General features: G+C 40.4%; 1 protein-coding gene across 1 annotated transcript in view; it reads right to left on the reverse strand.

The window, feature by feature from the left end:
- Positions 1-15,951: 15,951 nt before the first annotated feature.
- Positions 15,952-21,459, reverse strand: part of LOC149748482 (protein TASOR 2-like) — a 59,278-nt gene continuing 53,770 nt past the window's right edge. Inside the window, 2 exon segments of the mRNA XM_089916064.1 lie at positions 15,952-19,092; positions 19,142-20,547. Coding sequence (XP_089772190.1) covers positions 18,858-19,092; positions 19,142-20,547 — 1,641 coding nt within the window. The 3' untranslated portion in view covers positions 15,952-18,857.

Raw genomic sequence — 21,459 nt, forward strand, 5'->3', positions numbered from 1 at the left:
GCAAGTACTTAGGGACAAGAAGTGCCCCGCATTTGTCAGCTTCAGACACTCAGCAAAAGCTCTTCTCTCAAATCAGTTCCCCTGCAAGGGGCAAGGGACGGGAGCTCTTGGTAGAGCTGAGAGATGCCCTATGTTTCTCTCTAACCCTCGGGAGAGCAGGGAGGGGAGTTCCCGGTCAGGGGTGATGCACTGCACCCTGGCAAGCTCAGGGCATGCCAGCCAGGCACAGAGTGGCGTGCCAACTCACAAGAGTAGGAAAGGGAGTGGGAAGAAAAGAGTTCGTTATTCCCGCTACTTCGGGATAGCCTCTACCTACTTCCTCCTATGTGTGTAGTTTGAGGCGCCAGTCTGTTGTTAGTCAGTTACCAGAGCGCCTAATGAAAAGGCTGCAATCCCCTGGGCAGTTCTGTCCCTTCAGCAGTGAGTCAGTCCCAGCAGCACAGCTGTCTCTAGGATCCATACTTGGCCGTTTGACAGGTGCGCTCCTTCTACTTGTCTCCCTCCTTCCCTCAACCCATCTCCCATTCCTTGGTCCCCTCTTTCTCCTGTTTTCTGTGTTAGGCACACCTAAGGGTTCTCTGGCCCTTCACATACACACACTTTATAAATGAACCTGGTTGAGTTATCCTAGGGAGGGAGGGATCAGTTCTCACTGAATGCACTCAGGGAGCTCAGAGAAAATTTAGTAATAGTTCTGTATTTCCTGCCTCAAGGTGTAGCATTTGTGGGAAGATGAGAATTTGCAGATTAGCAGGTGGTAACTTGTGCCCTGGGACGTGCCTGATTTTTGAGGTGAGGGACTTTTAGAAGTAGCCCTGTTGAGTGAACATGAGGAACAGAAAGGAAAGAGTGGAAACTCCAAAGAAGGCCTGGGAGAAGGCCACAGATTGACTGGTATCCTCCCCAATTCCCAATGGGAAGAAGGTCTTGGGGGTTGAGGTTGCTTCTGTACTTTTTGGGAAACTGGGCAAAAGTGAGAAACCTGTGTGTGTTTTAATGCCCTTTTGGTACAACAAGGACAGGATGATGACCTGGTGAAAGTTACCAGGGGGAGTACTGGGTGGGCAAATGGGAGGAGTCAGAAAGCTTATTTGTCTTGGCACTGTTATTTACTGCTGAATGACCTCAAGAAAGTTGCTTAATCTCTCTGGGCCTCAACAACTTACCTATCAAGTAAGGGAGTTGAACTAGATGGTCTCTAGGGAGCCATCCAGTTATAAAACTCTGTGGCTTTTAATGCTGGCAACACTTGAGAAGGTATAAATGAAAAGTAACCTCCTTTCTCTAATTCTGTATGACCATATTAAATGTTTTTTGTGTGTGTCTATCTCTTTAAAGGATCTTGTCTTAAACCAGCGTAACTCTTTCCTACTTTAAGGATAATCTTACTTCCTCCTGATTTCTGTAGGATCCTATTAGTAAAAGCTGAGCCCAGCTTTGAGTCTTTGCTATATTATTTGCTCAGAAAAGATCTGCAGATGCCATTCACTGCTAGAAAATTGCTTTTGGCCTTCGCATAAGCCTTTTCAGGGAGTCCCAGGGCCCAGGACTGAAAGATCAGTTGATCAATCGATCGATTGATCTATCCATTCACCCAGCTTACTAACGTATATTGATACTTTATGTTAGGCTCTGTGCTAACTGCTTTGCATGTATTATCTTGATTAAGCCTCACGACAAACCTGAGTTAGGTTTTATTAGTTTCCCCGTTTTACAGAAAAGGAACCTGAAGCACAGAGAGATTAAGCTTCTTTCCTAAGATCACGCAGCAGTTAAGCAGCAGAGTCGGGATTTGAGCTCGATTCACACTTTTAACCACTATCTAAACTCTGTCTCATGAAGGTGTCCTAGGAGTGCTGCATGTATTGCAGCTGCTGCATAAAAATATATGTATTTTCAAGGGTCAGATGTGAGACTGGGGATGAGAACCATTCATTTTCAGAAGTATTTCTCATAAGGCTCAGAAACCATAGGTCACCTACATGAACTCAGGCCTTCCACAGGCCAAGATAAAAGGCTGAGACACCAGGGGTCATGTTGTGTAGGCTCACACGACCCTATCTAATTTTTGGACTATGTTCAGAAAATAGATTGTTTCCTCTGGCTGAGTCTCTTTAAGTGCCTTCCTAGTCATCGATGGTGTTCTTTAGCCAAGGCACGAAGCCAGGCCATTTAGTGTGTGGCTCTCTACAGAATCTGGCTCCTCCTAGCAGCACGCATGAAGAGCAGAATAAGTGCTCTCCTGTGAGTACTTTTGCCCCATGTCCCATGCTCCTCAAGTACTGTATTGAGGATTCGCACAGATGTTAATTATAGGAACTGGAAGAAATCTTAGATCAGATGGTTCTTCCTGTTTCATAAAGAAACAGATAAGAAAGGTGAAGTGACTTGTCCAAGAATCACATATCGAGCTTTTAACAACAGCAGAAATAGGATCCAGGCCTTCTGCCTCTGGTTCACACTATGCCATATATATATATAAATTTCAACGGGCCTTTTCTGTCTCTTCATACTCATAAAAGGCAAATGTTTTTGATGTTGTTGATGTTTTATCACCTAAGATGTGTATTCTAAACTTTTATAACGTAAGTGAATAATATTGTACAGGTATGGTAACAGGTAAACCTCAAATGAATTTCTGAGAAACCATGGCTAGGCTCTAATCATGATTTTAAATCTATTTTGAATCTATAGAGTGTTATTTGCAAAAAGCCTTATCTGTAATAAAAAAAATTTGCTAATGATTTCCTCATGGAAGAGAAGAGGAGGATAAACTTTGTAGTTAAGACTTTCATTTAACTTCAGTTACTATTTCAGCTAATATTTCGCCAGGTCTTACTTACAAGGTTCAAGATTTAAATTATATTTTATTTTTAGAGAATTCAAATCTGAAATATGAAATTCAAAAGTAATGTGGAAAACATGGTCAACTACCTTCTTATATTAATGCTTATCACTGTAAAACACCTCTCAGAATAAATTTTATTCCCCTCTGCTTCAGAATGACACAGGTTTCTTAAATTTTAAGGCCTAGTGTAAGACTCACATGTGAAGAGAAGTTTATTGCTCTTTTTTTTCCCCCCCAAAATGGCATTAGTGTTTTACCTAAATGGCTCCTGAGTCTTGTTATAGACCTATAGTATAAACACTTAAGTTCTCATCTTCTATCCCAGCAAAAAAAAAAGAGAGACTAACAATTTAAGGTATACTCTAAATTATTTTTATTTATCATCTTAGGTTTGTGATGTCCTTGCAGAGTTTTCTTCAAAGTTAAGTCCTTTGCTTTTGTATACTAATTTTTCTGTGTGGAACTTAAAGTACTATGGAGTTTGAGCCCATTCTAATGAACTCATAGACATATTCCTGGTGGTGGTTGGAACTGTTTAGTGCCTAGGATGAATATAAGGTACCTAAGTGTTTGTTGAATTTAAATTAAGGTAAAGGAACCTTTGGGAATTCTTACTTGATGAGCCGTAAGGGATTTTGGAATTCATTTGGTTTCTTTCCTCTTCTCATTGTACAGTGGAGGAAAGTGAGACCCAGAGGGCTAAAGGAATTTGCTAGAGTGGCACAGCTCTTTTGTGGTGGGTTAGAATTAATGGGAACCAATATATATTGAGCATCTACTATGTGTCAGATGTTTTATAAATATCCCACTGCATGTAGTTCTTAGTATTCTCAGGTAGTTACAACTTCAGGAAAGTTGAGCAACTTGCCCAGGGCAACACAGCTAGTAAATTAGGGAGCGTGAATTAAATTTAGATCTATCTAGCTATGAGGCTTGTATTGTCTTTCTACTACCCTATGCTGCTATCTCTTAATTACCAATTTTGTTTTCACCTTGTTATTAAAAATGTAACATGGTATTGGCTTGAAATAATTAATATATTTGGCCAAATACGTGACAGACACTTGTTTTTTTGGCCAATCATATAATCAAGTATGTTGTATAGAGAGAAGAGTATTAGACTTGAGTCAGAACTTTGCCCTAAGTCCCAGTTTTGTCTCTGACTGGCTGTATTACCTGTCTGAAAATCAGTTTCTGCACAATTAAAACGTGGAAAGAGACTTGGCGATATCCATATACCTTTATAACTCTTTGTTCTATGAGTTCTTAAGCGACCTATCCAACGGGCAACAAGGAGGCTTTGGAAACAGGACTGATACACATAAATGCAGTACCTTGTGGAAATGATATTGATGGGGGAGGAACGTGCAGAAGAAGAGGACACCAAATGAATGTCAGGTGTGCATTTTTCCACAATAGTGTGGAAACGCCTTTTTAGAAACTTACATAAGTAACATTGGTGTCACTGAGTCACTGACTCCTGAGGGGTTACTTCTCTCTCCTTCACAAACATGTGCCCACACACCTCCATCAGAGATTCTGGTATAGATCTCTGCAGATGGCAATTTACATAGTATTAGAGAAATGACCATCTTGCTCTAGGCCAAACATACCCTGTCTCTCTTGTGGGTACTGGTAGTGGTGAAGAGGTTACCTACAGGAACACGACAGAGCTGTCTACCTGGGTAATGGATCAGAGTTTTTAGATGGACTTCTGCTATTGAGGCTTTTGAGTCTCAATTATTTCATCTTTAAGCTGTGAATAGTAAAGTGTATCTTTGGGATTTTGTAAAGACTAAATGAAGGACTGTTATCACACAGGAAGTTCAGTAAATATTTTGTGTCACAGCGTCTGTCTTCCTAAATACTGAACACTTTTAGTTGTATTAAAGTCACATGATTTATAGTAATTTATAATTTATATAATGACTTAGTTTCATTCCTATTATTGCGAAGGCTTGTAATTACAGTGGATCATGGGGGAAATACTGGCCTTGGAGACAGGAGACATTGACCCCAGCCTGGACCACATCCTTGGCTATGGTGTTCCCATGGGCAGCAGTTGCCTTTCTAATCCTGTTTCCTCATCTGTAAGTTAAAGGGGGCTGGACTAGGTGACCTGTTGGGCTCCTTATAATCTAAAAGCCTATGATTATGTACATAATTAAATGTGTCACTTTAACTTGTGAAGTTTCGATGGTTGTGCTGAAACCAGTTAATGTATCCTCACCTGAATGCAGATCATGTTCATATATGTTCAGTGTTTAACTTTATCATGGTCATTTACTCACAGGCTATTTAGAGAAAGCCCTCTCGGTGTACACTGAATTAAGTATACATACTAAGGGAAATGAGAACTCCATTTCAAAATAAGAATAAGCATGATCTGAGTTTCTAGATCTTGAAAGATCACCTGAAATTTACTTAAAGTCAACAAGAAGCTGTTTCACAGATTTCTAAACCAAGGGCCTCAGTACACTTGTGTAATTTCCCCCAAGGTAATCAATGTTTAGGCATCCTGAAGCTCCTACTTACTGTTTAAAAACAACCTGTCTCTGACTTAACTCTGTAGTTGGTGTTAATACTTCAAAGGAGGCTATTTAGTGTGGTGTAGCAGTGGTACAGCATTATCTTGCCACCTTCTAGAACACGCATTCGGAAGCTGAAATGGGATTTCAAGACTGCTAAATAAATGACAGGAGTTTGGGCCTCCCCTCTGGGGAGAGAACTCATGCCTCACAAGACTGATTTTATGGCCTCAATTGCTGGCTAAGTCAAATTTTACTTTCAACTTCATAAAAGCATCAGTTTTTGTTCACTGTTCAGGGTTTTAAGGCTACCTTTTTCCAAGATGCACCGTGTTTTATGATTATATTGTAATATACTGGGATGCCAAGAAGTATGCTGTTGGTGTTATTTGTACTTGGTTGGTACAGAAGCATTAGGGCCTTGTTTGTCTTCTCTATTCAGCTCTGGATTGATGTTCACAGGGTTATTTAAACAGAATTACTGAAACAGTACATTGGAATTTTGATAACTTTAGCAGCTTGATGGCCACTATGTGCAAACAGGCAGTTCAGCCGTCTTGGGGCTATGTTTCGGACACTTTGCAGACAACAGCATCATTAGGCTCTTGCCCAGCACAGCTATGGCACATACGTACATTGGCTTGTTTTGCTGGTCTTTTAGTATTATTCGTTTTTCAAGTTTTAGCAAGAAACCTTTTCTGGTGTAATTTCTACTTTGGCTGGGCATTTACTCATCTAACAAGTCTTTCTTCCTAAAACTTGACCTATGAAAAGATTTAGGTGGATAGGCTGTTCTATAAAATACTTCTTCAGTTTAGGAAAAAATTAATGCTCTTGGCTAAAAGTCTTTCTCAGGTACCCACCCCCCCAGCCCCATTTTCTACAATACCAAACTTAGTGTAGGAACCATGACTGACTTTCTCTTTTACACCAAAGGATATTATAGTGTCTCAAAGCAATCACAGGAGTCACCTAGTTTTATTACCTTCATTATAGGTAGAATTTATAGAAAACAGAGATTAGCTTAAATGTGATCTGACCCCAAGATCATTTTCTCCAAAAAACAGTTTCCTTCCTTTTTATTAAAGAAGGCAGTCTCTTTCTCTTTTATAGTTAACTGATACTTATAATTAATTGAAATCCAGTTAATTTTTATTCATTATAATATCTCTTGTAACTTTCCCCCATTTAGAATAAGACAAAACAGGATTTAAAAAAAATCCTGTCCAGTTAGCAAAGTACCCAGTGCACTTATAACCTAAAAGGGAACTTAGAATTACATAAGATGTTGGTTTACTTTCTTAACCTGGTTTTCTCACCACTTATGTGTTTTCCAACGTGTATGCCTTATTACATTATCGTGGAAGGATTTTTATAGAATAACAAGACACATGGCTTTTATCTCAGAAAGAGGAAAAGGTATTGTAGTACAAAATAATGTATTTTATCAATTCTAAGATGTACCTTTTCCACATTTTGATGTCTCTCAAACTGAGATGTGTCTTAATGATTGGGGGCATGTCATTTCCAATTGGCATACACTTTTCTTTTAGTGGTACAGAATGTAATAGCATATCTTACAATTAATGGCATCTTATATTTGATGAACTGTGATATTAGAAAATGGGAAATTAAATTCCATGGTCTCTCCAACTATAAAGTTCTACTATCATCTATAAGCTATCAATATGCAGCAAAATATGCCTACATGGAAACAAAAAACCTAGACCTTACTGCTGTATATCAGATTGCTATTTGTCTTCATAATAATTTTTAAAACAAGACAAGCTATACTAAAACATGTAACCACACTGTCTTTTTAATATATGTGAAATACACAAAACATCGGGCCAGAAGCTGCAGAAACTTATTTTCAGAATAGGTGAGGTAAGGATTATCAAAATCTTTCCTACACCATCTGGCAAAGAGTTTCACTCACACTGTGGGGAGATGGATAGGACAGTGAGAATACAAGACCACTTATAAACTAAAAATAGAGGGACTAGATCTGTCTTTCCTTTCTAAAGTGCTTAGAGGTTTCAGGGTGGAAATAAAAGCTTTGTGGTGTAGCCGTGTAACTAGTTTTGGTTAAAGAGATTTAAATGGAATTGTGGAGGTATGTGTTTTTTCTCTTTCTTTTCTAGTCAGTTGCCGGGAATGGAATGAAGAGTTTGGCTGTCCCCTTATTTGATGCCTTAGACCACTGTGTAGAGCAGGGTGTCTCAACCTCAGAACTATCGACATTTGGGGCCAGATAACCCTTTTCTGTGGGGGCTTTTTCGCTGTAAGATGTTTAGCAGCACCCCTGACTCTACCCACAGGATGCCAGTAGCAACCTCCCTGCCCAGTGTGACAATCAAAAATGTCTACAAACATTGCCAAGTATCACCTAAGGGGTAAAAATGTCTCTGGTTGAAAGCAGCTGGTGTAGAGGGAACACATATAAAAATGCTATTCTGTGGCTATCCTATTTCAAGAGTTCTATATGTATCTATGTGTGTGTGTGTGTGTGTGTGTGTGTGTGTATGTGTGTGTGTGTGTGTGTGTGAGAGTGAGTGTGTGTGTGTGTGTGTGTTGTGTGAGTTTGTCAGATCACATTTCTATTTGTTTGTCTGGAACATAAGATCACTGCATATATAGAATCTGACATGAATGAGAACTGGAAAATTTTGATGAATCGATGGAATATTAATTCACATTTAGATGTCATTAAGGCTCAAAAAGAACATCTGGCCAAATTATTTCCAGAACTTGTTGCTAAGCATGGATTTGCTACTTATATAGCTAAATGTCTCATTTTTAAGATTTCCCATTAAAGGATGCATTTGGAAAAGAAAATGTGTGTGTGTCTGTGTGTGTGTCTGTGTGTGTGTGTGCGTGTGTGTGTGCGAACCTCTGTGGGGACAAAGAGGAGAGAGGGAGAAAGCAGGGGGTAGAGAGGAGTGTGGACAGGGAACAAATGGAGATGAATGAAACGAAAAACAGTTAGCAATCTATGATAGTGTTTTACTTTTTCATGAAGCTCTGTTTACCACTGAGCACTTTCATAGTTCTGATGAAACTGAATTATTCTTTTCTAGCAAGTAGTGAGGAATCAAGTTCCTGACGATTTAATCATTATAAAGATAGGTTGGCTGTGCTTGCATTTCAGAACTTTATCTCAGGAAGTCAAAGCTATAAACAGGCTGATGCAGAGCTTATCCCATTAAAGGAATATTAATACCTTACAATATATATTCTTAAAATGCTCTGGTTTTTTTAATGATTTTTTGTTTTTTGGCTGCGCTGCATGGCTTGCAGGATCTTAGTTCCCCGACCAGGGATCCAACCCAGGCCCCCTACAGTGGAAGCTCGGACCCTAACAGCTGGACCACCAGGGAATTCCCTAAAATGCTCTGTTTGCCACTTTACCTTTATTGATTCAACTAGAAGCTGTTCATAATTTGAACATATTATAAATGAAATTTCCTAGAAGAAATAATTAAAATGACATATTATATAGACATTATTTAAGGCTTTAACATGTTTAAAGACAGTTTTTAACATTACTATGTTTAGAATCCTGTCAGAAGAAACCTTAAAAAATAACAATGGCTACATGATGGAAAAGAATGTTTAGGCTTTACAAATTACCATAGCACAAACTGATGCATGCCTACTTCCTCCTGTGCCATCCATAAACATGTAGTACATGTGAGCTTCAGGGGCAAGAAACGAGGAGCGTGCTGCTGTATACTGTGTTGATTACAGAGAAATGAGAGATGATGTTGTGAATGTTAAGAGATGAGACCAAAGCTCATGAAGAGAAAGATGAAGATTACTATTTATCTGGATAAGGCACACTTCAGAAAGCTGTTTCAGGTACTAACTTAATAATTAGATTTGTGGGAAGGCCCTCATATTACAGCCCTCTGAAAGTTATTTAGAAATCTATTTGTCTTTCCACTTTTTTGAGAAAGAAGCAAATAACAACTGGGGCATTCCTGAAAGAAACAATGTTCTAGTAAACATCCTGGGAAAGCTCCTTTTTGAAGAATTAGAATTTTAGAAGTAAAAAGGATTTTAGAGATCATGTAATCCAACTTATTTTTACTTTTACACATGAGGAAATTGAGACCCAGGGAAGTGGTGACCATCACTTGCACTGGCTATGGCTGCAGTGAACTTGTAGTTTAATAAACAGGCACAGATAAAAAGACGCTGAGTCATCAAGTAAACGTTAATTTACGGTCATTATTCACTGATTACAAACTTAGCTGGGTATCAGGATCACCTGAAAAGCCTGATAGTACATTCCTAGGCCCTTTCAGACCCTGTGAAGAAGACATGTGGGGACAGCTTCAGAAGTCTGTATCAAAAACAAAGTCTTGGGGCTTCCCTGGTGGCGCAGTGGTTAAGAATCCACCTGCCAATGCAGGGGACACAGGTTCGAGCCTTGGTCCGGGAAGATCCCACATGCCGCGGAGCAACTAAGCCTGTGTGCCACAACTACTGAGCTCGTGTGCCACAGCTACTGAGCTCGTGTGCCACAGCTACTGAAGCCAGCGCACCTAGAGCCCGTGCTCCACAACAAGAGAAGCCACTGCAATGAGAAGCCCGCGCACCGCAACTAAGAGTAGACCCGCTCGCCACAACTAGAGAAAGCCCACGTGCAGCAACGAAGACCCAACACAGCCAAAAATAAATAAAAATAAATTTCAAAAAAACAAAACAAAACAAAAACCAAAGTCTCCATAATTCACAAGGAGCTGGTCCTTAAACACAAACTTGGGAAAAATTAAACAGTATCCGATAAGCTTGAAACACATAAAATTCCTTTTAAACGATTTTAAGAGTAAGAATTAAGAGTTGTAAATACTTGGCAGCTTCAGCTGTAGTCGTCCAAAAACTTTGGCTGCCGGCCATGACCCTACTGGCAAGGGCAGAATGACTAGAAGGTTATGAAGGCAGGGGGATCACAGAGACTATCATGAGAGCAGCTGCCTCTGGTTGTTATAATTTGTCTCTTTATGTAAACATAATATTTCCCCAACCAGTTCTACAGGTCCTTCAAATGCAAGGACCACATTTCATGGCTTCCCATATTCACTGCCTCTTGAAAGTGCCTTGCATATTTCAGGAAGTATGGAATAGTGTCTAAGAAGAAGGGTTTTAGGATTAAAAACCTAGATTTGAATCTATGAGCTTCCACTTTCACTTACTGTGTGATACTGGGCAAGTTATTTCCTTCTGTGACTCAATTTCTTTATCTGCAAAGAGTACAGATTACACTGTAAAGAGTAAACAATCTTACCTATGTAAAGAGCTTAGCATAATGTATGGAATGTGTTATTTAAAAAAATAACGTGGGCTTCCCTGGTGGCACAGTGGTTGAGAGTCCGCCTACCGACGCAGGAGACACGGGTTCGTGCCCCGGTCCGGGAGGATCCCACATGCCGCGGAGCGGCTAGGCCCGTGAGCCATGGCCGCTGAGCCTGCGTGTCCGGAGCCTGTGCTCCGCAACGGGAGAGGCCACGGCAGTGAGAGGCCCGCGTACCGCAAAAAAAAAATAAATAAATAAATAAAATAAAAATAAAATAATAACGTATATAACATGCGCCTGGCTAGGAGTATGGGTACTGAGGATATAACAGTGAAAATGACAGATAAAAATCCCTGTACCTGTGGATTTTTTTGGTGGGTGGGGGAATATAGATGACAAACAAGCAAGATAAATATAATTCTTGATACAAACAAATGCTATAAGAAAATAAATATGATGTGGTAAAGAATGGCTGAGAGGTAAGGCGTGTTGCAGTAAATAGGGTGATTAAGGAAAACCTCTCTGAAGATGTGACTCTGAGTTAAGAAATGAAGGATGAGGAGACAGCCATGAAACAAGCTTAAGCTTAGGAATCATGCTTGAGATAGGGCACAGCGAGAACAAAGGCCTTGAGATAGGAATGAGCTTCAAATGCTCTAAAAGCAGAAAGAAAGTCAATGTTGCTGGAATGTAGTGGGGGGGGGTTGACATAGAAAATGAGAGTAAGGGATGTAGAAGGTGCTCAGTAAGTGGTTAAAATATAGAAACATGTTAAGGGCTTTACAAATGTCTAGCCCTGCAGTACTATGTAGATTGTGGATGTATTTTCGTTTTCTTTGCTTTCCATTTTTCTTTCCTCCTTTCTGTCTTGGCCTTCCTGCCCAGTGCCTCCCTTAGCTCTGAGAGCGTGGGCTTTCCAGCTTCTCTGATGAGATCTCAGTCAAAGAAGCTATTTACAGCTGCTCCATTCTTGACTGTGAATGAATACACGGAAAGAGTTGAGTGGTGAGGGAGGTAGAGATTGAAAATCTAGAATTTCTTGCAAAAATCAGCTGGGTACTTTTCTTGCTCCCTGGCTTAAACCTGTACGGTGAAACCCTTTCCAAACACAAACAGCAGGAGACTAAAGGCAGAGGCACAGCAGGCAAACTCAGGGGCAAAACACTTTTCTCCCTCACCAGCATGCCTGAGGTGACATGCAGCGGGTCCCCTACCTCTCTCAAGCTTGCGGCGGGCAGGTCTTGTCGTTTGGCATTTCCCGCCTCACTCTGTTGTCTTTTATGGTGAGGACTAAGATGTCTGGTTAGGGGCTGCCTCAGAAAGTGCCAGTGAGAGGCACAAGATACAGAAGTGAGACTGGAAAAGCCAGAAGGGACACCACAAACATTTGGACATGAATTTGGAGGAAGCAGACTTTGTACCATAGGAAAGGAAGTATAGGCAGAAGTACATCTCTAATGAAGAGCATTATCTATGGAAAATTGGGATTATGAATTTTGGGGATTAAAATCATCACCATGATACACTGATGATGATACGATGATCAGCTTCTCTGATACGACAAATGTGAAACTTAGCTTCTTTATATTTCACTTTTCCTTTCTCTACTCTCTCCATTGTTTTATTAATTATATTTAAAATTTCTCTATTGGTTACCTTGACTTTTATATCCATCAATTTAAAATAGTATCTTCTATTCTTTTCTTTCTTTATGCTCCTACTCTTATTCCAGTATTTTTAGGTAATTCAAGATGGTAACATTTTCAGTCTGTCACTGCAGTAAAAAAAAAAAACCCAAAGCCCACTTCTGTTTTGTCCATTAGTTGCTTCTAAAAATTAAAATCTGAATATCTGAATCTATGCCATTTTTAGAATGTTCCAAATTTCAAGGACCAATGGATTTTCTCTCCCTTTTTTTTAGATCAGTTGCACAAAACCATGTTACCTTTAGTTTGTGCATGTCTGCATGGAGACTTTTCACCTATTTTCCCTCCATGCAGCTGCCAATTGCTTTTCTCTTCACGTTAGAGAAATAAAAAGAAACCCTATGTTTTCTTTTTTTTTTTTTTTTTTTTTTTTTTTTGCGGTACGCGGGCCTCTCACTGTTGTGGCCTCTCCCGTTGCGGAGCACAGGCTCCAAACGCGCAGGCTCAGCGGCCATGGCTCACGGGCTCAGCCGCTCTGCAGCATGTGGGATCTTCCCGGACCAGGCCACGAACCCGTGTCCCCTGCATCGGCAGGTGGACTCTCAACCAGTGCGCCACCAGGGAAGCCCCCTATGTTTTCTTATTTCTAAGATCATCCAACTTCTTAATCAATCGTTTGTTAAAGAAAATTTACATTTTTGTTGAAGACATGCTTCTTGGAGTCCCATAATTTGTACAAATTGCTTTAGGTCTTCTGCAGAATAACTATCATGGAACTATTTTCAAATTATTGAAATTTTGGATCCAACTGTGTGTTGGGTGCTGGTCCTCTTATTTCAAGAATTATTCTTTTTTCCCCACCCCCCAAAACGCAATTTCAAGTACTTTTTCAGAAAGAATCTGTGGAAGGTAAAATTTCTAAGTCTCCCCGTGTCTGAAAATGTCTTTGTCTTCATGCATGATTGATTGTTTGTCTGTATATAGAATTAGGACAAACTTAAAATTTGGCAAATGATGCATATTGTATGAAATCAATATTGTAAGGCCTGCTTTTGTAATCAAAGCTGAGAGATTGCAGAGCACTGTACCAGTAAATATTCTTCCCCTTTCTAATATCATGTATTAACTTGTTTTCATGGAGTGGCTCTTCAGAATTGGCAGGTTCCCACATTCTGTTCAATTTAACCAATACTGGCTTGCTTTTTCTAGTGAAGGATCAGTTTTAAAACATTGTGATACTGATACAGAGAACTTGATACAGTATTTGTATCTTTTAATCAGTGTAGCCTTTGCAGTTATGAGCTTCTGCTGCTCAAGAGCTGGGTCAGTACAGTTTGCGTGCCATCTGTCCTCTTGACATTAAGGAGATACGGAATCGAATGTTCCATCGTTGGGGACAGTATCCCTCACTCCTCCCCACCCCTTTACATTTACATCAAGTGTTAGAACAGTGCCCAGGCAGCATAGCCACAAGCTGGGTTTATGTGGGCCTCCAAGTCTAACCAAACTCCAGACTTTGAGAGTCATTTTGGAGGAAGCCTGTGTGCGGTGTTTTAATCTAATAAATTTGATGAGAGCAGAGGGGAAAGAAACTATCATAAAGCAGGTAAACGTAGAAGCTTCTTTTGTATCCCAGGTGTGGCTTCTTCAATGGACCAAGCTGCTGCAACGCAGTATTGATTTGACAGAGCCTCTGCTTCAATGATGTCTGTCTCACAATGGCTCCAGATGATTTCTGTACTGCAAAATAAAGCCAAACTCTGGAAACCAGCTCCCTCTTGTTGGTCTTTTGTGTCCTGACAATTCAGAGCTAGTAAGTATTGTACTGGCCTTGACACAGCTGCTCATTTCCTTCACTAGAGCTGAAAACGGATGCTGGGGAAGAGTGCTGAAGACCCTAGTGGTTGGTGGAGTGCTGCCATCTGGCTTCACTGTGAGTAGACCCCGAATTACTTCTTGGTACAATATAATTATTAGACTCTCTTAGATATCCTTAGTAGTGGTGTAGAACAGGGATTCGTTCCCATCAGGGAGTAAGTGACATCCGGTGGAATGGGTGCGTTAATATATTTATTTATTTAATAAGTTAATTAATTTTATTTTTGGCTGTGTTGGGTCTTCCTTGCTGTTCACGGGCTTTCTCTCGTTGTGGTGAGTGGGGGCTACTCTTCGTTGTGGTGTCTGGGCTTCTTGTTGCGGAGCATGGACCCTAGGCACGTGGTCTTCAGTAGTTGTGGCACGTGGGCTCAGTAGTTGTGGCACACGGGCTTAGTTGCTCTGTGGCATGTGGGATCTTCCCGGACCAGGGATCGAACCCGTGTCCCCTGCATTGGCAGGTGGATTCTTAACCACTGTGCCACGAGGGAAGTCCCAGTATTTTCATTTAATTCAGATTGTAGACAGACAGTTTTTAGTGGTAACTCCTTTCCCCTTGATTGTTACAAGCCTCACTGTATGTGCTGTCATTTACATCGAGGACATTGTACTCTTTTATAGTTGAGTCTGTCATTTATGTCGGAGGAATGAGGACATTGTAACTGTATTCTCTTTTATAGTTGAGTCTGAAGGACATAGACTAAGGTAGGCAATCTGTTAAAGGATTTAGGGTAATAATAACTTCGATTATCCAAGTGATTACTTTAGCTTTCTCAATCTCATACTGTCCATTTTTGGCCAAAGAATTTTTTGTTGTAGGTGGGCTGTCCCGCACATTGTATGCACCTCCCTGGCGTGACAACCCCAGATCACCCCGGTTGAAAACAACTGCTTCCTTTTCATAAGATTATCTAAAATTCCAGCAGGCCTTTCCCCTCTTTTCCTGCAATATTTCACATTGTGAGCCGTTAACGCAGGTGGAGGCACAAGCTGGGTTAGTAGTACGAAGGAAGTACCAGGATGCCTTCATATTCTGCATTCGGCATATTTATGGGAACAACCAACATTTCTGTGCCAGGCCAACGGGGCACAAAGGTGATGAGGGCAGAGTCTCTGCAGAAGCTCAGTCTGGAGGCGCCTGCTCCTCTGTGGCCTGGCTAAGCCTTCAGTTACAGAACGGGCGGCCTCGTGGGTGCTGGAAGGTCCTTCAGGGGAGGAGCACGGCTGGCAGGTGCGCTGTACTTTCCTTTTCCGTAGTAATTTCAGATTAATTCAGTGTACCGAATACAGTTATGGTCCTATTAGATTCTTATCCCTGGGGTAAAGATCAGCTGAGTGGGTCTCTAAGCAAGAGCTAGGGTAAGAATTAAAACTCAGTCATTCTTCCTCCTCCTAAGAACATACCGAGGGGAAAGGAACACTTTCGGTTCTGTAGGGGGAGTTTAAAAGCAGATAAATGGCTTTTGAGGGAAGTTCCTGTGCAGGCTGACATGACCCCCTGGAAGGGCCAACTGGAGAGTTGTGAGGTGTCCTCTTGCTGGAGCCTGCTGCTCGGCACCGCACGAGGGAGGGGAAAGCACCGGGCAGGCCTGCGGGGATGAGGCTTGACAGATGGCGGCCAAAGTGAGGTAAGTGGTAGGATTCTTTTGGAAGCTACTTATTCTGCTAAATGGCCTAAAAAATTTAAAGTGCTGTAAAACATTCTCTTACAAATTTAATATTTGCTATAAAATCATTGCAGAAGCAGTTGAATGATTTTTAGTTGTCTTTATTAAAATGAAACAAATTAGGTACAAAAACCTTTGTTCCAAATAGATACTATGTATCTTACCAATGTTTTTGCTTGGTTTTGAGTTTTAAAGATTGGTGTAGAAATTATTTCTAATATAAATAAATGATTATTTCTTCCTCAGAGGGTTGATTTTTGTAGTACGCTGTTTACAAAAACTGAGTAAGTGAAAATGACAGTTTATAAATTTGTACCATTTAGGAAAAAAATGTTTATGTAGTGTAGCATGAATAACAGCAGATAAAACCATTGAAGATGTTAGTTTTTACACAGGTGGTAAAACCTTTAAAACAGACTCCAACATGCATTACATGTGCATTTCTGACCTTAACGTGCAAAAACAAAGCTACTGGTTAAAATAGACTTATTTTTGCTACAACTGAGCACACTTGTAAAATCCTTATTTTTATCATTAATTTCAATGAATAGCTTTGAAGCTATTCTGCTTAAAATGAGAATAATTTAAAACAATAATATTGAACACTGTAACCCAAAACTAATGGAAAACTACAGTGCTGCTGTGAACAAAGCCAGACAACAAAGTCAGACATTCTGGCAATGTGTAAAACACGAAGAAAAATGTTCCCCCAAGTTGTAGAACACTGAGGTACACAGAACAGTCTTCTCATATAAATCAAAGGTTTTCAAAGAAAAGGGAAAATACTCATTTGTTGTTGGCATCACCGATGTCTAGGTAAGCTGTAGTTAAATCACCCGGACAAATACAAAATTGATAATTCCGTCTTTAAAATAAAATAACCAAGAACTATTCCATAAATAGGATGCTACCTACTGGGGAAAATGTCTATGCATGTAGGCTACATTGTCTTCCGTCCTGGCAGCAGATGGACTGACTGCAGGTGAAAACACTCATAGAATGGAGGTTAGTTATTTCATTAGTGATACTTGAGAAAGTCCCATTTATGCCAAACCAGCAGCGCCCCTAAATAAACAAAACTTTCACAAGAAAATTCCTAAGTCACTTCCTCCATGTGGCCTTCCTCCGATCAACCCCAAAGATCTGTGAGACCTCCTTTATTCTGTATCCCATCATCATCTCAATCCCAAAATTTAATTAAGGATTTTCCAGACTTCTTCTTTAGAATCTTTTCTGAAACAAATGGATTTGTGAGGATCTGGAAGTCATATATAAGCTTTCCTACAGTTATAGACTTTAAATGAAGTTTGGCTTCTATATTATATTGACACCTGTGAATCTGTTGCTTAATATCAATAAAAGCTCCCCAGACTCTCTGAGTGTGATGCTTTTCTTTCCAAAGGCACAGACCTAGGCTTCCTGGTGTCATCCTTCTGTATATAGCTGTGCTCAGGTCAGCGGTGATGGTCAGCAGCCTGCCCGGGGTGAGAGTCTCCCTAAAAGGGACCCCAGAAATTGATCTACCTTTCAAGAGGCTCCATCAGCATCCAGAAACACTGTACCCTATCTCGAAAGGCATCGGTCCTGCTGCTCTGCAAATCAATGTTCTCCAGGCCTCATTTTGGCAGCGTGGGCCCTGGAAGTCTTTCTGTGCTGTACTTCTGTAGCCTTCCTTCTTGTGCACCCGCACTGCAACCTCTGCAACTTCCCCTTACTTGGCGCTGGGATTTCAGGACCTAGGAATTTTCCACGATGTCCTTCTACATGCTTTTCATCGGCCGGCCTGGGCTGGCATGTCACACAAGGCTAGCTCCTTCGGCCAACCCCCTCTGCTTAGTCAGTGGCAGCTCCGCAAATGCTGGAGGGATGACTCAATGCACGGGAGTGTGTCCTAAATACTGCATTTGAAAGTGATAGTTTTCCTGAGCTTCTCATGACAATGACTAACCTCTCTGAATGTTTCTTTATGCCTGTGAATAGCTTATCGAAACGGATTAAGCATCCTTTTATGCATGTTCTTAGTAATACTGGCAATATAGTTCTTTTTGTTTGTTATGGAAATAACCCAAATTGGGAAAGGTAGCTTTAAAACTCCCCGGCTAACCAAAGCATGATCAATTGGGGAAAAAATTTTGAATTCTTTTCTTTTTCTTGTGAGAGGCATGGGAAATAATAGGAAAGGGAAAGTGGGGAGCACCACTCATCAAAAACATATTTTAAGAAATGTGCTGGCTTCTATTTCAGGAAGGTTTACATCAACACTGTTAACAGACAAATGAAGGAAAAGGAAATGTGGATCATTGGTATTGGTACTTTTCAGAAAGGCTGATTGATAATATTTTCTTGTATTTGAGATAATCAAGGACAGAAAGCAATGTCACAGGATGTGAATTACTCCTCATGACGGTGAGGAAGGTGCCTATTTTCTGTCTGTTGTACAGTATGTCTGGGAAGTCCCTCCCACACTGAGTCCTTGGTCTTTCTTCCTCTGACCCTTTCACATGACTTTGACTCCTTATTGGCAGGGCCTTTTCCTAAGATTCTTTTGCTGATAATCCAGTCATGCTGTTCTCACACAAAGGCGAGTACTAGAAATAGGCATGTCAGGCTATGACACAGCCTTCCTCCTCCTTTGAAGGGGTAATGACCTTATTCAAGATGCTTTTATTAGGTCTTCTCCGCAAGTTACCGGAGAAAAGTCATTGCATTTCATTCACACAACCATGCTGCCACTGCCAGTCTGGGTGGTTCTTCCAAGTCTCGGTCAACCCCCGTTTTACATGGCTGAGGCGAGGTAAGAAGTTGGACAATGAATTGTAATAACCTGGCTGATTTCTTACTTTGATTTAAAAAAAAACAAAACTAAGCATTATTATTTTTTTCTGCCTGTAAAAGTAGTCATTCCGACCGTAGAAAATACAGGGAAAACATAAAGAATAAAATTAAAATCCCACAAAATATCATCGTTATTAAATTTTGGTATTTTTCCTTCTATATCTGAGTTAAGTTATCTTGTCCCACTGGATGGGTGGGACCAACAAAAGAATTTTCTTTTTCTGTTATGGCCAAATCTACTGTTTCAACCTGGGAGGATCTGTCAGTTTTCTCATAGTGTGCATCACAGAGTTTAAAACTACTTGGAAATACAGCCCAAGCTGGCTGTGCTTCTTCACCTGGTACCTGGCAGTCAGGACTAGAAGCTGGTGACACTTCTTTAATTAAAGAACTGAAGGAGGGGGAAAAAAAACAGAAACAAAAACAAACAAAAAAAAAACAAACAAAAAAAACAACTGAAGGAGAAGTCTGAACCAACTTGAACTTCCTCTGCAACCTCAAGGGCACAGGTTTCTTTCGAAAGTATGAAAGCCACTGTCTGTAAGTTATCACCTTTTCTCTCACTTTCTCGTGGTTTCATTGACGTGTGATCAGCAGAGTTCACATCAGGCACCTCTTCAGGCTCAATTATTTCTTCCGCTGTCTCCTGAAGCTCTAAGCAGGGTAACGGGGCCTCCTGCTGCTGCTCCATCTCACCAGCGGATGCTTCTTCCCAGGGACTCGTGGGCGGTGATATGGTGAGAGTGAGGTCAAGGTCAGAATCCTCCTCTGATAACTCGAGGCTGACTTCCTCTCTATTCACAGATAGGCTGGTTTGTTTGGTAAATGCAGAATTAAATGTTTCAAAACTCATATGTTCACTGTTTAGACCACTCTTGTCATTCTTTAGTTCTGAAGAGCCATCCGAAGCATTCCTCACTGATGGGATGCAGTCAAGTGAATCTTTTTCTTCCAAGGGATCAGAAGCTGACGATGAGACTACTTCTTCAAGCTGGGACGACTCTACAGTGTCTTCCGAAGAGATGCTGGAGAGACTCTGGCTCGACGGAAAACATTCTTGAGAGAGCTTCATTTCTTCTCTGGGTAACAAATAACTAGAACTTTTAACTAGTGATAATGCCTCTGTTACAAGGCAATTATCAGACGGCGATGGTGAGCCTGCAACAGCCTGCCCTTTCTGTAATGAACACATTTCTTTAGCAAGTATCTCTCTACTCACTGAGAAGGCACAAAGGTACTTAGCGCCTTGTTGTCCTGACATTGCCAGAGAGGGAACGTCCCTAAGACCCTGTGTCTTTTCAAATGCGGACACAGGATGTCTAAGGCTTGTAGCAGGTGATACTTGTTTAATCAACTCCACATTAAAGGGTGTAGGTTTATCAGCTCTGTTTACAACTTCTGTCTGTATTGGTGCATAGGCATTTTTTTCAAAACTGAATGTAACTCGTTCCAGATTAATCACTCCATGCTCCGTATCATCCTCCCCTTCCAAGGATGACTGACATTCTTTGATTATAAGGCTGCTATGCTGGATAAAGCCCTGCAAAGCACCTGTTTTTGTTTGCATTTTTGCATGAAAAACATCAACTTTGCTTTCAAGGGTGCTGTACACAGACTTTTGAAAAATCATTGACGGATTGCTGATCCCATCGTAAGTCCTGGCGAATGTGGACTGTGTGACAGTATCATTATAAGATGTCACCTGTGTGCCATCAAGTGGCTCAAAGGTTTTATCTTCAGCAGGAATAGAAGATCCATTAGTTTGGGTACTTCCAATGCTAGAAAGCACCAGATTAGAGGTCTCTAGTTTATCTGACGACTCTTGTTCGGCTTTCCCCCCAATTATCTGAAATGATAAAAGCAAAAGAAATAAATTAATTTAAAAAATCAAGGGCCAAATAGATCTTTTTTTCAAGCATTTACATATGTGAAGAACAGAACAGACAAAGATCAATTTTAGTTTGCTCTGTTCTTTTGAATCTTCATAGGGTAGAGATCAAGCAAATCCCTCTCTTCTTAGGCTTAAAATACCCCCCAAATAGGAATTTGTTTTATCTAAATACACACACACGAGAACTCCAAAACTTTCTTAGTTGCACAGCCTTGTTTTTTTGTTTTTTTTTTTAATGGACTTTTGGGAAGAAAAGCGGCTAGACCACTGGCAATTTAAAGACTTGAAAATGCAGACTGTTTGCTAAATAGCATCACTTAATTCAGAAATGCAGCAGTAGAGGAAAAAGTGCTCAATTAATTTAAATTATTTTTAGTAAGATTAAAAGATAATCTTTAAAGCAAAGAATAACTTATTTTAAACACCAGCTTTCAATTAGACTATAAATGCACTGTCATCTGGAATGTTCCCATGAGGAAACACTAATTATTATCTCTTGTACTCAGAATACACTGATAAGCAGCTTTCCCAAGGTATCAATCTCTATCTTGTTAAATAAAAGTCCCTTACCCCTTAGCTGTCTTCTTAGCTTATAACTGGACATAATCTCTCTCTCAGTTTAATACCTCCCTATTCAACAAAGCAGCAGAAAACACAGTGCAGCTTGCATTAATAAACTCAACTAAAAGGACTGATTTAAACAGTACCAGAAAGGATTTAGCATAAACAGTAAAAGAAATGCCTCTGGACAATTTTGATAACCTCATAAAAAGGCTGTTTCTTTTCTTCTTTTTTTTAAAGGCTGAAGAATGGTCTTGTTCAGAATATGGTAAAGTGGATTGACCATACAGTTGACCTACACCTGTA

The sequence above is a fragment of the Delphinapterus leucas genome, chromosome 8 (assembly GCF_059928025.1).
Source record: "Delphinapterus leucas isolate spDelLeu-1000000601 "Yukka" chromosome 8, BTC_Dleu_Yukka2, whole genome shotgun sequence".
Taxonomy (NCBI): Eukaryota; Metazoa; Chordata; class Mammalia; order Artiodactyla; family Monodontidae; genus Delphinapterus; species Delphinapterus leucas.